We start from the raw sequence: 14,071 nt of genomic DNA, 5'->3' as shown, positions 1-14,071 counted from the left end.
ACTGCCGGTTGCTCCATCCAGTCGAGACGTCGGACTGCCAGCTACTAATGTATGTATGATGTGTCACATTACTTCCGATCTAGGTTGAGTCCGTAGCGCAGAAAGGGAAAGGCAACCGTGCCGACCGCCGGTGTCATGCCGTTGTAACCGATGCCAGCCGCACTGCCCGGTCCGGATGCGGCCGCCGCTGCAGCTGCTGCTGCCGCTGCCGCCGCCACTGCATTGCCGTTCCGTACGCTGGCCGCCGCCGCCGCTGCCGCCATCGTGGTGTTTGTCATCGGTCGGAGGATACTGCTGCTGCTGCCGCTGCCATTGCTACCACCATCACCACTTCTAAAGCTGAGAGGGAGAAGAGAGCGAAAGTTTTAATGGATCGGCGCTTTGACGATGTGATTCGGGGTGATGTAGTGATAGCCTGGGATTGGCATTCCGGCAGTTTCCATCGAAATTCTGAAAGTAAACGTTTAACGGGAGCATACGTGGCGTTTTGCGAAAAGAGGTATTTTTTTTTTGCATGATCGTATGTGGTTTATGGGTTGATGTGTTTTACATTTTTGCGAGGCGGTAAAGTTTTGAAAAATTTTGAAATATTTTTTTTTGTTTTAGTTCAATGATGCAATTGGGAAGTTTTTTTTTTTTGTTTGTGTTTGGTTTCAAGTGATCATTTATGGGATAATTAAAACACAAGTTTCGGCAATGTCAAAGCAGGACAAAACATGAGGGGTGGTTGCACGTATTTGGAGAGGAACGGGGGTAAAAAAAGAAGAAATAAAACGTACGGGGACATTAAGGGATAAAAGAGAACATAGAAAGAAGAGAAAGAGAGACAGAAAGAGAGAAAGAGAAAAAGAGAAAAAAATGATATATTTTTGTATTTATATACGTCAAATGTCAAATATTTCGTAACGGTGGCGCGCGCTCGTGTACAGACTGATATCACTCAATGCAAAACAATTGTTAATTAAACTAACTAATGAAATCTTTCGGTACACTTGTTTCATTAATCAAGTTTACGTAGTAACCATCGTGTAAGGTGACAATGTTGTACCATACGGTGTGAAGCTATATCGATAAGGTAGAGAAGAGTACTTCAAAAACAAACGGGTTGTACGCGGGTGGAACGTCTAATAAGAGTAAACGAATCTAACAAAACACACGGTTAGCTTATGGTATTTTTTGTTGTTGTTGCAAGCTTATTTAATGTATTCACTAAATGAAATACAAACTAGAACGAGGTGAAAGTAAACAAACTGAAACAAAGGGCTCGCTGATATGCTACAACTAGCGAAAGGAAGAGATGAAAACAACTTGGTTAGCTAAGTTAGAAAATATTTTATAACTTTAGATCTAGTTGCATAACTTTGAAAGTTTACGAGCGATGCAGTAGTTCTTATTTGTTGTACTAAGTTTTATGGTTTTACTACTTTCATTAATTAATTAAATTCTATTTCGACATTTTTAATATCTTGAGCAATTTGAACAACTACTGAACGATTTTTAGGCATAATTATTTTTTCGCCAATACTATGAGAAACAAAAATAATATAATACTAAGAGTATCGATCGTTATAACTTTGATTGCATTTGATATCGGTTTCTATAGCTTTTTATATAAAATGTAGAAGCGCCTATAGTAGCAAATAAAGATGTCAAAAAATTAGGCAAATAAGAACAGAAAACTATGCACTTAACACGGGGTTCCATAGTTGACAGGATAAAGGGAACATACTATACTGAAATATGCAAACGAATATGACAATCACGGCAATTGACATCGAAACACAATCAACTTAACTGGCTCTGTGAAATAGCATGTTGATTCGCACAGCTTAACGACTGTCGAAAAAATTAAAATGTTGTTGATATTGTGCAGGTAAAGACGATTTTTAGCGTTAAAATATGATATTACTTGATTTGAGGAAAAAATATGTTCCACAAACGATAAATATTAAATGTTTTTAAAAAGTTCGGATTGAAAAGTTCAACTTTTAAAAACAAAACACGACAACCATTGGCGTTTAAATCTTGAGCAAGCACTCAACAGTGCACGCGCGGATCAATTTCGAAATCTACAAAGCCAGTAAAAAATTGCTGCGAATATCATATTCGTTTACGCAGTTCAATAAGTTGTCTTTGTTTTATCCTGCTCATTGCGAAACCCTGTAAAACCATAACGCAAACAAAAAAAAAATCACGTATTGCAATCTAAAACGACTAAAACAAGAGACGGCAACAAAAAAAAATTGGAACAGAGTAACAAGAAACTGGCCGCAAGAGCAAAACTGGGGGAGCAAAAAAAAAAGAAGAGAACTAAACTTCCTAAAGGACGGCTCATATATAGCCCTAGATGAATTACGGTACAAGGTAGGAAAAACATGGAAAACGCAAACGCACGCACGCAACAGGCTAGCAGCAGTAGAAAATGGTATGACGACGACGACTGCGCAACGACAGTAGGCAGGCAGGTTGTTGGTAGTTACATTTGTGGCTGGCAGATGCAACTGTTCACAGAGGATGGTGTGTTAATGGTAATAACTTGCCCGCGGGCCATCGCGGAACATGATCAAGAACTAAGTAAGATAAATTGTTACAGGGTACGGGACGAATAAATCTAAACGGGAAGCTAAAGGAATACGATACAATAACACATGTTCAGTAAACCACAAAGTAAAACAGGATAATGAAAGGGGGAAAGAAGGTAACGAGTAAAGGAACGTGGGAAAAAAAGGAAAGACAAGAAACGTTACCGTGTTCTAATAAATGGAAAACTTATTGCAAATTTAAAAAAAGAGGATAAAAAAGAGGTTAAAACACGGGCAACTGTAGTAGTATTGAAAAGACAAACTAAAACAGTACTATATAAATGGTGAACAAGTGAAGGAATAGTTGCATAGTAAAGAAAAAACGGAAAAAATATATGAATAATCAATTTCTTACCAGAGGAATGCGGTTCATGATTACTTTGAGAGGATTGTTTCGAGCCCGGGGGTTTAGAACTCTTTGCATGGCTTGGTTTTTTTGTTTGTTTGTTTGTTTGTTTGGTTATAGTTTGACGGTGATATTTGGACTATTTGGACGTACGGTGGTGATGGTGGTTTGTGGTTTGGTTTTGGTTATTGGCACATTCAGTATTTTGTTGGACGGGTGGTGGTGGTGGTGGTGGTTGTTCTTGTTGGTAGACGCTATAAAAATGGGAAGAGGAAACGGATTGTTTGTTTTGCACATTGATGGTAAAACATACGCACGGATGCGAACACACACGCGGCGTTAGTAGTGCGCTCTCGTGCGTTGGTGATTAGACGATGATGATAATTGTGAACACTAGAGCAAATGGTTGTAATGATTGGAGCAAACAGGAAGCTAGTGCGTTGATGCAGTTAGGAAACGGCTTCTCCTGTTTATGCGAACGAACAGCAGCGAGGATATTTAACAGGAAATTAATCATTATCTAATTGGAATGTAATGCACAAATGGACATTTATTTAGATGTGGTTTCGAGTAGCTCTGTGATGTGTTGTAATAGGTTGCAAAAAACTATCAGACTGTTTAATTACGTTCGCCCAGTTTGTTTTGTGAATAATGGATATTAATTTCTAATGGCTCGATGGAATTCCATCGTTGTTGAGGAATTGGGATATTTTGTCTACTGCACAACATAGAAGGACATTGATTTTCGGACAAGGAATGTGAATTCTTTGTGATATGATGTGAACATTCATGCCCGGACGGACGATGGGAAGATGGTCACGGTGATGGAGTCTTTGTGGCGCATTTTTGAGCTTCGTGTTTACTAAAACTGTTAGATGCACCCCATTGCACTGGGACTGGAAGTGTGGTATTGTGATGGGACAAAACGTTCAGGATCCAGCTCATTACTACAAACGGGAACACAGATGATGGGATGCTAGGCGGATGTTGATGCTGACTCTGTATGCTGCTTGTTGGTTGCCACAGCGAGGATAGGGTACAAATGACTAAACAAACGCTTTACGGTACAGATGACAAAACAAGACAATGGTGGCGTATGTATGATGAAATAGCGCCCACTGTATGTACTTTGGAATACTTTGGTGAAGAGTTTTGGAGACCAGCACGTATATATATATATTAGTATCGATATGTGAAACGATGAATACCGTGGCCGTGTTAGGTTTGCAATGCCACAAGCGCACACACACACACACATACAGTAGTGTTTATTAGTAGCCCTTTAGGCGCTATCGGTGTTATCTTGCGAATAAAGGAGGCGCGCGCGCGTGTTGCTATCGATCATCCATGTGGATGTTACGCTTTCGCAAAACAACCACCCTTGCGTGTGCGGTGGACTGCTTGCTTGTGCTTGTGCTTTAGGCTTGCTTGTTTTGTTTGATGAATTTAGGAAGTTTAGTTGGTTTTTGGCAATGGAAGCAGGATTTGATGCGTTTTTAATTGGTTTGGATTGGTACTGCCATCAAGGACATGGTTGGTTGCTGTTCTTTCTGTCTCTTGGTGATGTGGAGATTGATGGTGGATACATCCGATATTGGCGCGCGCGCACACACATACATAACTTCACACACACACACACACGCACATACATCGGGGGTCACAAACAAAGTGGGGAGAGGGGGGACATTTATATATATATGCTAGATATGCTGTGGTTGTTTTTTTTTGTGGACATTTATTAAAGGTTTTAGAAGAGTGGTGGTGGCACACTCGGTGCGGTAGAAGAGAGGTGGGTGTGTGTGTGTGTGTTTGATCGGAACGAACGGAATTGTGGAACTTTGAATGAGGAGATGACGGTGTAGGATATTTCCCATTTGTTCGTTGAAGAAGGCGAATTTTCCCGCGTTGATCGTCGCAGGCGGAATGGCGACGACGACAGAGAGAGATCGCAAATCGAAGCGCTGAGCGTGGAGCTGAAATAGGAGTTGCATTAGTGTACACTAGTCTTTCCCTTCATTGGTTTGGAGCAGATGTTTGAGCGAGTGTCGCGACACTCTGGCACAACACTAGCAAGCGTAAACGGCACTTCTAATTTCCAACTCAATTTGTTGGGATTTGTCAACTAAATTGAAACATTTCCCCTCTTTCTAGTGTTAGAGATATACTCGTTTACGCATTGCTAGCTGATCTGAATTCTCTCGAAGTAGAAGCTGTATAAAGAATACAAATCTGTATTACCTGGCTACGCGAAAAAAAAAACGCTTGTCAACATTTTTGGTTCGACTTAACTCAAAATCTATTCCTTTATTCGTTTCGAATTGTTCTCCTGCCGCTTGACGTTTACCTTGCTTCGATTATACATACTGTTTTTGGAAGTCTTTATTAAGAGGGCAGATTGCTCTAACCGTCCTTCAGTAAACTGTACTTTTGCAATGAGCTACATGTGGTTGTAATAAGTGTGTGATTCCTTCCTTTGCTGCTGCTGACGCTATGCTGGCTGGGGGGGGGGGGGAGCTATATTCTATTTATTTTTCCACGGCATTCAATCGCTACTGTACTAAAGCCGTCATTCATCTTGGCTCATCGTGTTTTGATCCATTTTTCTTTATAGAACGTATCTAAACAACAACTGCTGTGTGTAATACAAGTACTATAGACTAAATTGTCTAAAGAGGTGTGATATACTTTTTGGCTTGCAAACGAATAATACGTAAATTGTGTGTTCCGTCTTCAACCCCGGTTCGACTGTGTCTGCGTTCCTTCCGCTTTTAAGTGCATTGACGGGGTTAATGAATTGTACGAAGTAGAACATTTAATCTGCGCGGGGCGGGATCTAGTTATTCAAGAGACACGTAAAATCGTAAGTATGTGTGGTTTTGTTGTGTATTATTATGGTTTGTATAGAGAGGTAAAACTTGAGTGATTTGCGAATCAAGAGTCTGTATTATTGATAATGCTGTAATCATGAGCACATTCTTATTTAAACTACAATGGATACGTGTTTTTTTTTTCGCGGTTCGTCTGCCTTAGCTGGCCATTCTGATATCCTTCTTCGAATCTCCTTAACCATGGGCGGTCAAGTACAGTATAGTTTAATGCTTTCAAAAACAAACTTCCACACAATATTGTTAACTGAAATTCTTCTACCTTTGCTTTAAAACCTTAACATAAAGTCGGCTACGCCTGTGCCTGCATAGTTGTTAAGTTCAAATTATCGATTTGCTCTCCTAGTTCTTTGCACTGCGGTGCAATTTACCGGCTACCTATACACACCTTGGGGGTTTACAGTACTCTAAACGTTTGCCAATGCCAATTAAAACTCTGCACTAAAACATTACATAAACGAAGAGCACGATTGCTCAAACTGATGTCATTTAAATCTCTGGTTTGCGGTCCGATGGAATCGCGCGACATTCACCTGCGGGTTGTGTGTTTAACTGCTCCGGCGGTTAGAATATTTGTACTATACACCTTGCGGCATTTGCCATTTCGTTTCAAAGATCTTCTGCCAGCGGTTGAAAAACTCTTGTGGCCGCTATATTTCGTGATACTTCTTGCAGTGCGTTTACACACAACGGAAATCGGTTAGGATGCATGTCTTGCCTTTTGTAAGCGGGAATTCACTATGTGTGGTCACATCGTTAGAGGGATACACTATACCGTTACTTAATCGAGAGCAGATTTAGGGTTGGTCAAATAGCAAATAGTAAAATTCAAGTCACAGTTACGGTCTAGACAAAGATCAGTTGGGCAAGGCTAGCCAAGAACCCCAACGGCTGTACAGCCAAACATAAGCCAAACATTAAACCAATTTAGATTTTGGAACTTTACTGACATATACGAAACATTCTTCCTAGTTAAGCTCTAATTTATTCACAAAATTTAACCTTATTTGCTGAGCTCAAGAGATTCTTTCGGTATCTCTTTAATTTCTATAAGAACGATTTTCGAAGCAGAACAATGCACGACAAGAACAAAGTTGGATAACATTTCCCAAAGGCTCTTTTCCCTTGTCTACGATGTACGGATCTGTTAGCAGGAGCTATAAAATCGCAATACGATGCACGCATTCGCATACAAAGTTCATCGAAATTCCAGCGAACGCATTTTTTTTTTTTCAGAACTATCGGTATAATTATCCAAGCGCAAGTGCAGGCCATTAAACCGTACAAACATACGCATCCTACGGGGTGTTAATTTGATCCGGTCGCAACGCAGTATGGTACGGGACCCAAAATAGGACTGCTGGGTTTCCAAATCTGGCTGTGGCAAATTTAATTCCAATGCGATCAAGGGATGACTGACGCGTGCGATGGTGACAACTGCTACCCCTTGCTTTGCTTGCTGTGAACTACCACCCCCCGCACTTCATTCGACAACATTTGCCGGGTCCAATCCGCTGCACATGTGACAGGCTGACTGATTGCATCTGACTCGTGCAGGCTTGCGAGGAACATACTATGTGGTGTGTTAGTGCAAAGTAACTAACGCAAAACTAACACCACTAAAAATAGCCACAGTAATCTGAAATTAAAATTCGAATCATTTCGCAGGCATTTGGCTAGGGGAAGGGGTGCTATACGTCCTGTTGACAGAGGAACGAAATTACGATATAACACTGCGTTTTACTTGGTTTTTCTTTTCTCGCACACAACGGGTACACACACACACATCAATAGAATGGCATCGTGTTGGAGATAGAGAGCGGTATTTGTCCTCCGGTTGGCAATCGTCTGTTCTTTCGTCCCAAGGCCGCACTCACGCTACACAGCATAGTATGCTCTATTCTGTCTATATATCTAAGTACCCAACCATGAATCTGCTGTTCTTCGCCAAATGTCTGGGATTAAACGTACTTGCGGGAACGCGCAGGAAGATGTTCGCCCATCGAGCGACTTCTTCAAATTGCCCCACCAAAGAGCCGAATTTGGATGTGAAGCTGCTTATTTTTAGCACGTGCAGCAGCGGTGCTCTGCAACCAAGGCAAAAAGGAGCAGCGCCGAACCTAATGTAGAATTAAAACAAAGCGAAAAATAAACCACAAACAAGCAAACGAAAACAAAAAACTAATGACAAATTTGCAGATGGTTTAAAATTAATCCAACGCAAAATCAGTTCTGCGCTTGTGAACGGGTATTCTTCTCATCGCCTGCACCAACCGGCGTGGCCCGGGATTTGGGGGTACGGATGTTTGCATCGTTGCGATGTGTTTGATGCTATTCCTATCGTTCTGAACGTAACCATGGGCCTTTCATCACTATCAGCCTTTTGTACTGTACTGAACCCAACATATAATGTTTCGCAGTTTGTTCGCGGATGTTAATGGAAAAAGCATTACTTCATCCCATGTACATGTTACGGAAATACGCCGAAACACTTTTATTTAGCAGCAACGTGCGATTGAGTACGTTCCAGCCAGGCTATGCCACACAAAGAGTATTGAAAAATGGGTAAAAACAAAAGTTTAAAAGTCCTTATCGAATTAATATCTAAAAATAAAGCCCCATCCACATCGTCGTCTAGGCTAACAGGGCACGGCAACATAACAATTCTCCCCGTTTAGCGCAAGTATTTTTGTCTCGCATACTTGCTCATGCTTTGTTTCCACTTTCTCCAGATCAGAAATGGCACCGTGGATAGACAGCAACAGTTACGCAGAGACAGCAAAAGGTTATCGACAACAATTTCCGTGGATGTACGATAGGAAGGATATTGAAAGCGGAACACAATTAAAATAAAGCAAATAGCTTTTCGCAGTTTGCCGTTCTAGGGTCGACAGTATTTGGAATATTGCTTAACCAAACAAACAGTCTACTCCACAATGCCAGGCAAAACGGAAAGTTAAGTTGATTAAAAATGAAGAACTATTGTACGTTTTATCTGTTTGAACAAATAATCCATGCAATCAATAAACTTTCTGTTAGCGGTAATGAACTGCCTGCTAATTGAATCATTTCCCCTAGGGCAGTACAGCAACGTTTAAAATTAAAAGGATAAAAATTACAACTGTTTGCGCCGTAAGCGTGATCATCCTAGCACAATCCTCTCCGCAAACCTAACGTAGGATGATAACCGAAGCCTACAAATTGTAATAGGTCTTTTATTCCTGTTTTAAGGTTGCCGGAAGATATTTGCGCTTTTGCTTTTGTAAACAAAAAAAACTACAACCATCGGTTTCTCTGTTCGATATTCCTCCCGTATAACGATACGCACGAGTTGTGAATAAAACGAGTCTCCCAAGTTAGAGTTCATCATGCCTTTTATAGAGCTATTTCTAAAACTTATTCGACAAACCATTTAAAATGAATCCGTGTATGTATGTATGTTGCCGTGCACGACATGGTTGCAGTGTGCACCCCGCTAATGTTCGCTTAAATTTCAATGACCATCCTACATCTTATATATCAACTCAGTCACTTACACTAGTACTAACAGTGTATGACCCTAGTATAATGCATCCTAAATAGCAGAACCCCCATCGTTAACCTACCCTACCGACGATAGTTCTTCTTTAACTTCTAGCAGTAAGATGTAGTTACGAGCATTGCTACCTGCTTGGTAGTATTAACTTTTTTTTTCCTCCATTCGCTCATGCCCTCCAGGTGCTTATGAAAATGTGTAAATTCTGTCGTTACATTGTCTTATTTGCGTTACGAGAGATGCCCACGCTCACGCTCCCCTTTACCAGCCCTGCTCCCTCCTCTCTCTGCTCTACTAGTCTGTGGCTGTTCCCCTCTTGTCGTCCCGCCACAACCGCACGTACTGATGATACCTCACTACCCTGTGTCTCATCTGTCCAGGACGACAGCTTAGCTCTAGTAGGGACTGAACTTATTGCGTTCGCTTTTCTTACTGCTGTCACCGTTCATGCTGTTGTTGGTGTTGGGAGAGCGCATACGCGTGGTCTTGGGCCGATTAACACCGGTCGTCTGGATCGGTGCTACCGCGGCGGCCCCACTGGACAGATTGCCGAGCAGATCGGTCAGACTGCCGAGTGCCGACAGACTGTTCAGCGCATTGAGCGTGCCCGGTTTGGCCAGCAGCTGCGCCAACGGTATGGCGGTGGCCAGCGGGTTTGTGACCGCCGCAGCAGCAGCGGCCGCATTCGCACCGGTCGCGCCCGCACCGGCAACGCCCTGGTTGGCGGCCGCCGCTGCAGCTGCGGATGCCGCCGCGGTAAGCGTGGCTGCTGCCGATGGCGGTACGATGCCGGCCGTGGCCGGCTGTGCACCGGTCACTTGGGCCGTGGCCGCAGCAGCGGCACCTGCTTCGTCACCTAAATTCGCCTTCTGAAGCTCGACGCTGTGGGAGGATAAGGAGGAAGTTTGTTAGGTTTGAGAAGAGAGAGAGAGAGACAGAGAGAGAAAGAGTAGAAAAAGAAAAGTGTAAAGGATATTTAGAGGCAGCGGACGGACGGACGGACGGAAGGATCGTTTGGTAGATATATTGATAGAAACACAGAACAAAGATATTTGAAACCAGGACAGCGGAGAATAAGTTGATTGTTTAGAAGGATAGTGGCGATTGGTTTGTGTTCCGGGAGGATGTTTGTGTTCTTGGTATAGGTAAGAATATACCAATGTTGTGATGCACGATACGATCATTATCGGAGGGTTTTAGTAATGGAGAGCATTGAGTTAAGGATGCGCAGTGCGGGTGTCCATCAAGGACACTAGCAGCATCGATATGATTAGCAAACGATGGTGAAGGAAGAGACGGCTGGTTTTCCAACATCGTCGGGATGATGAAGGAGGGAATGGCCAGAGGGAACGCATATCTCAGGATAGCACGCAAACAAGAAAATCGATGCGAAGCTGTGCGAGGTATTGGAGGCATGAATGGTTTATTCATTTAAGATTAAATCAGAGGCCTGAATTTCCTGCAGACCCGTAGCCCGTTGGCAGAAAAAATATTTTTTAATTACATTCTTGCTAAATTATTGTAACAAGTTAGCAGATTTGATGGGTGGCATACTCGAAAAATAATTACAAAAAGCACAAAAGGAGGATTGTTAATCGTTTATCTGTGGTACGTTTAGATCAATGCATTAGATCATACAACAATTCATGCTCACTTGCAAATGGCTAAGTTAAGGTTACTCTGTTAATATGTGATCATAAATTTTAATTTTAATATTTATTATTTTTAAAACTGTGAGTTCCTCACCAATTAAATCTCTTCGAATTGCGAATAGTTGGCCCTGGAGAAAACAGTACATTGGTGGTAACCATGTGTTATATTAATAATGAGAATCATTCATCATCATTAAATCATCATAAGCTTGCAAAAAGGGACGTATAGAAATGAAACTGATAAATGCTGCATACAGGAAACACATGAAAGGCGAATAAATCAAAAGGCTCACACACTTCGCTATTTCATTTCGCGCCCGCAAAGTAAATAGAATCATTTTTTTTAAATCACGGCATTCGAATATTAAAAATCCAATGGAAGCTTTAATAAATATCTATATGAAAACCACATTTTATTAAACGAACTTTATGTTTAAATAAAACGAAAAAAAAACGTAAATATCAAATAAATGATTGAACAAATGTTGAAATGTAAAAATGACTGAATGAAAAAGCTAAATTAAATAAACAAATCACGAACAGTAAAATTCTCTTCTTCATTGCAAATACATTGAATACATGCAAATGCACATTTGCTGTATCGTTTTACTTCAAAGTTTAAAAATAATTTATAATAATTTTGGAAGTTGGGATGTTAAATGGGATTGTACACTGATTCAGAACTAAAACAAACATTGGCAAAGACAATAGATGACGACGAAAATGCATTTTGTTTCCAAAGGTTTATTGTTAATGCTACATTTAACAAACGAAATGTATGCAGACATTTACAGACACATTTTTGTCATTTGCACTAATCTCCGGAGTAATTGCGTTTATTCTGGCATAAAACAAGACGTTCACAGCTATAAACCTCAACTTTATGTCAGTAAACAATCACATTGAATAAGCACCTCCACCGAACGTTTGATATTTCACCATCTCCATATGTGGGTGGTAATAGAGTATGGAAGTGGGTACTATTATCTTATTAGTGGTGTTAATAGTAATGATAGTAATGGCAATGAGATGGGATCATGATTGCAATATTTTGTTCGTTATCGTGGAAGAAAGGAAAGACTCGATCCGGGATTTTTCGTCGGGATGGTGTACTAGTATACTGGTTTCTTGGTGGATTGGATAGAAGTGTTCTCTCTCGCTTCGTAAGCCGGAAACGCCGGGATTTGTTTAAGGGAACTTCAACACACCATGGAGAAGGATTGACACAGTTCAGCAGCTGGGGATATGGGGTAGATGTGCATAAACTAAAACAACAACAAAAATAAAACCTTACGGTCGCATAGTATTAGTGCCAGTACATTAGGGCGGACGAGGTAGAGGAACGAACCACACAATAGTTACACATGGATCACGAAGAAGATACGGACAGAAGGGAAAATAAGGTACATACTGAAAAGGATTTATTCATTTCGCAGAGAACGCTGGTGCTCTTGGGTGCGCGATTGATGTTGAGATAGCAAATGAAATGGATATTTCTTTCGGAGGTTGAACAGGAATTTCGGGAATATAAATAATTAGTGTAACACACGTGGAGTAGCAGGGTTTGGTGTAGTAGTGAGATGAAGAAAGTCGTCGTACGTCGTCTTTACGTTCAAAGGGCGGGGAAGAACCGGAATATATTATCTGGAACTGGAGGGGGGGACTATTATTCCTATTGCAACATACAACAACAAAAAAAGATATCAGCACAGAGCGAAACAAAGAGAGATAAAAAAGAAATGCCCCGTTGATAGCAAAATCACGAAAGTAATGAGTAATCCCAAACATCAAAAGATCACCTTCATCGATATTGAGTAAATGCGTTTTCAAAAGCAAGCGAGCGAAATCCTTGATTGTCGAGAGTGGAACCCGTGCGGACAACTTAAAATAATTTTGTTCATAAAACTAGGACGGTGGTAAGAAACTGAACGACACTGAAAGTGGAGGACAGAGGGTGGGACAATCGACAGAGAAACAAAGTTAGCAACAAGGCACAGAGGAGCACACGCTGTGACAACGATAGAGGGGATTTTCTCTGTCTTCGGGTTTGTGCACCGTTTGGCGGAAACCGCTAGTTAACAGCACATACACAGTATCCCTCCAAAATACGAAACAACCTCTCGCCGGATACGTCGATCGGTAGTGACGGTAGTAATATTAGATAGAAAAGACCTAAGTATATGAAAAGTGGCATAATCGATCACCTACCTCATGTTGATCAGATACTGGGCCAGTGCGACCGAGTCCGGGTTGCCGGTGATGGTGATCGTTCGGTCCGTGTTGCCGCTGTCGCGCTCCTCACAGTTGGAAATGCGTATCATGGCGCCGGAAATCTGGCGGATCTCTGCAATCTTGGTGCCACCCTTACCGATAATGCAACCTATCAGGTCATTTGGCACGGTCATTTCGTGTGATTGAGACTGAACTGGAGCTACGTTGCGGTTGTTGTTGGTTCGCAGTTGAGAACCGGCCAAAGCGGCGAGAGCTGCGTGGGATATAAATTGAAAGGCATTAGCTTTAGTAAAATAGCAATACGGCACCGGGTCCGGGGCCGTTCCACACAAACAAAAAAATCTTAGGACATGCGGCAGTTGGTAGAAAAACAAAACAAAAACTTTACGCGGGTTTGTGTAACCGGCAAGCAAATGTGTTAATACTTACCAGTTGGGTTAAGTCCACCGGTGTTGGAGGGAATCGCACCAGCTAATCCAAGTGCTGCTAGACCGGCAAGCGGATTTTTAGCGATTCCCGAAACCTAGAATTAAAGTGCAGAGTGATCCACGAATGGTTATTTGTTGTTTCAGGGCGTTCGAATTGCAAAAGAATGTTTAATTTAATGTTTAAGTTTACTTTCATAAATCTATTTTGTGCAAATGTGGTTAATCCTGCTCGAGTATAGTATGTTATTAACAATTTTCGCATATACTCTCTATTATGCGTACGTTGAACTAACAACCAACACCATACAATCATCATCCGAACACATCATCTCTTCCATTTTCCAAACAATCAAAATAAAGTTCGACATTACATTTCAAATCGGATACGACTACCGAAGCTATCCGTGTTAA

The 14,071-nt window shown here is 41.5% G+C and overlaps 1 protein-coding gene across 3 annotated transcripts in view; it reads right to left on the bottom strand.

Annotated features, from left to right (window-relative positions):
• Positions 1-249: 249 nt before the first annotated feature.
• The window catches only part of LOC128715451 (poly(rC)-binding protein 3), a 48,072-nt gene continuing 34,250 nt past the window's right edge, over positions 250-14,071 (bottom strand). For 2 of the 3 annotated variants that reach the window (XM_053810351.1, XM_053810352.1), the window contains 3 exons: positions 13,662-13,755; positions 13,209-13,515; positions 250-450 (listed from right to left, as the gene is read on the bottom strand). In XM_053810351.1, coding sequence (XP_053666326.1) covers positions 366-450; positions 13,209-13,515; positions 13,662-13,755 — 486 coding nt within the window. In that variant the 3' untranslated portion in view covers positions 250-365. The remainder of the gene's footprint in view (positions 451-13,208; positions 13,516-13,661; positions 13,756-14,071) is intronic. The other variant, XM_053810353.1, reaches the window with a different exon arrangement.

Source organism: Anopheles marshallii, chromosome 3 (assembly GCF_943734725.1).
Source record: "Anopheles marshallii chromosome 3, idAnoMarsDA_429_01, whole genome shotgun sequence".
NCBI classification, from domain to species: Eukaryota; Metazoa; Arthropoda; class Insecta; order Diptera; family Culicidae; genus Anopheles; species Anopheles marshallii.
Note: the sequence above shows the minus strand (reverse complement) of the source record. Positions and strands in the feature narration are given on the sequence as shown.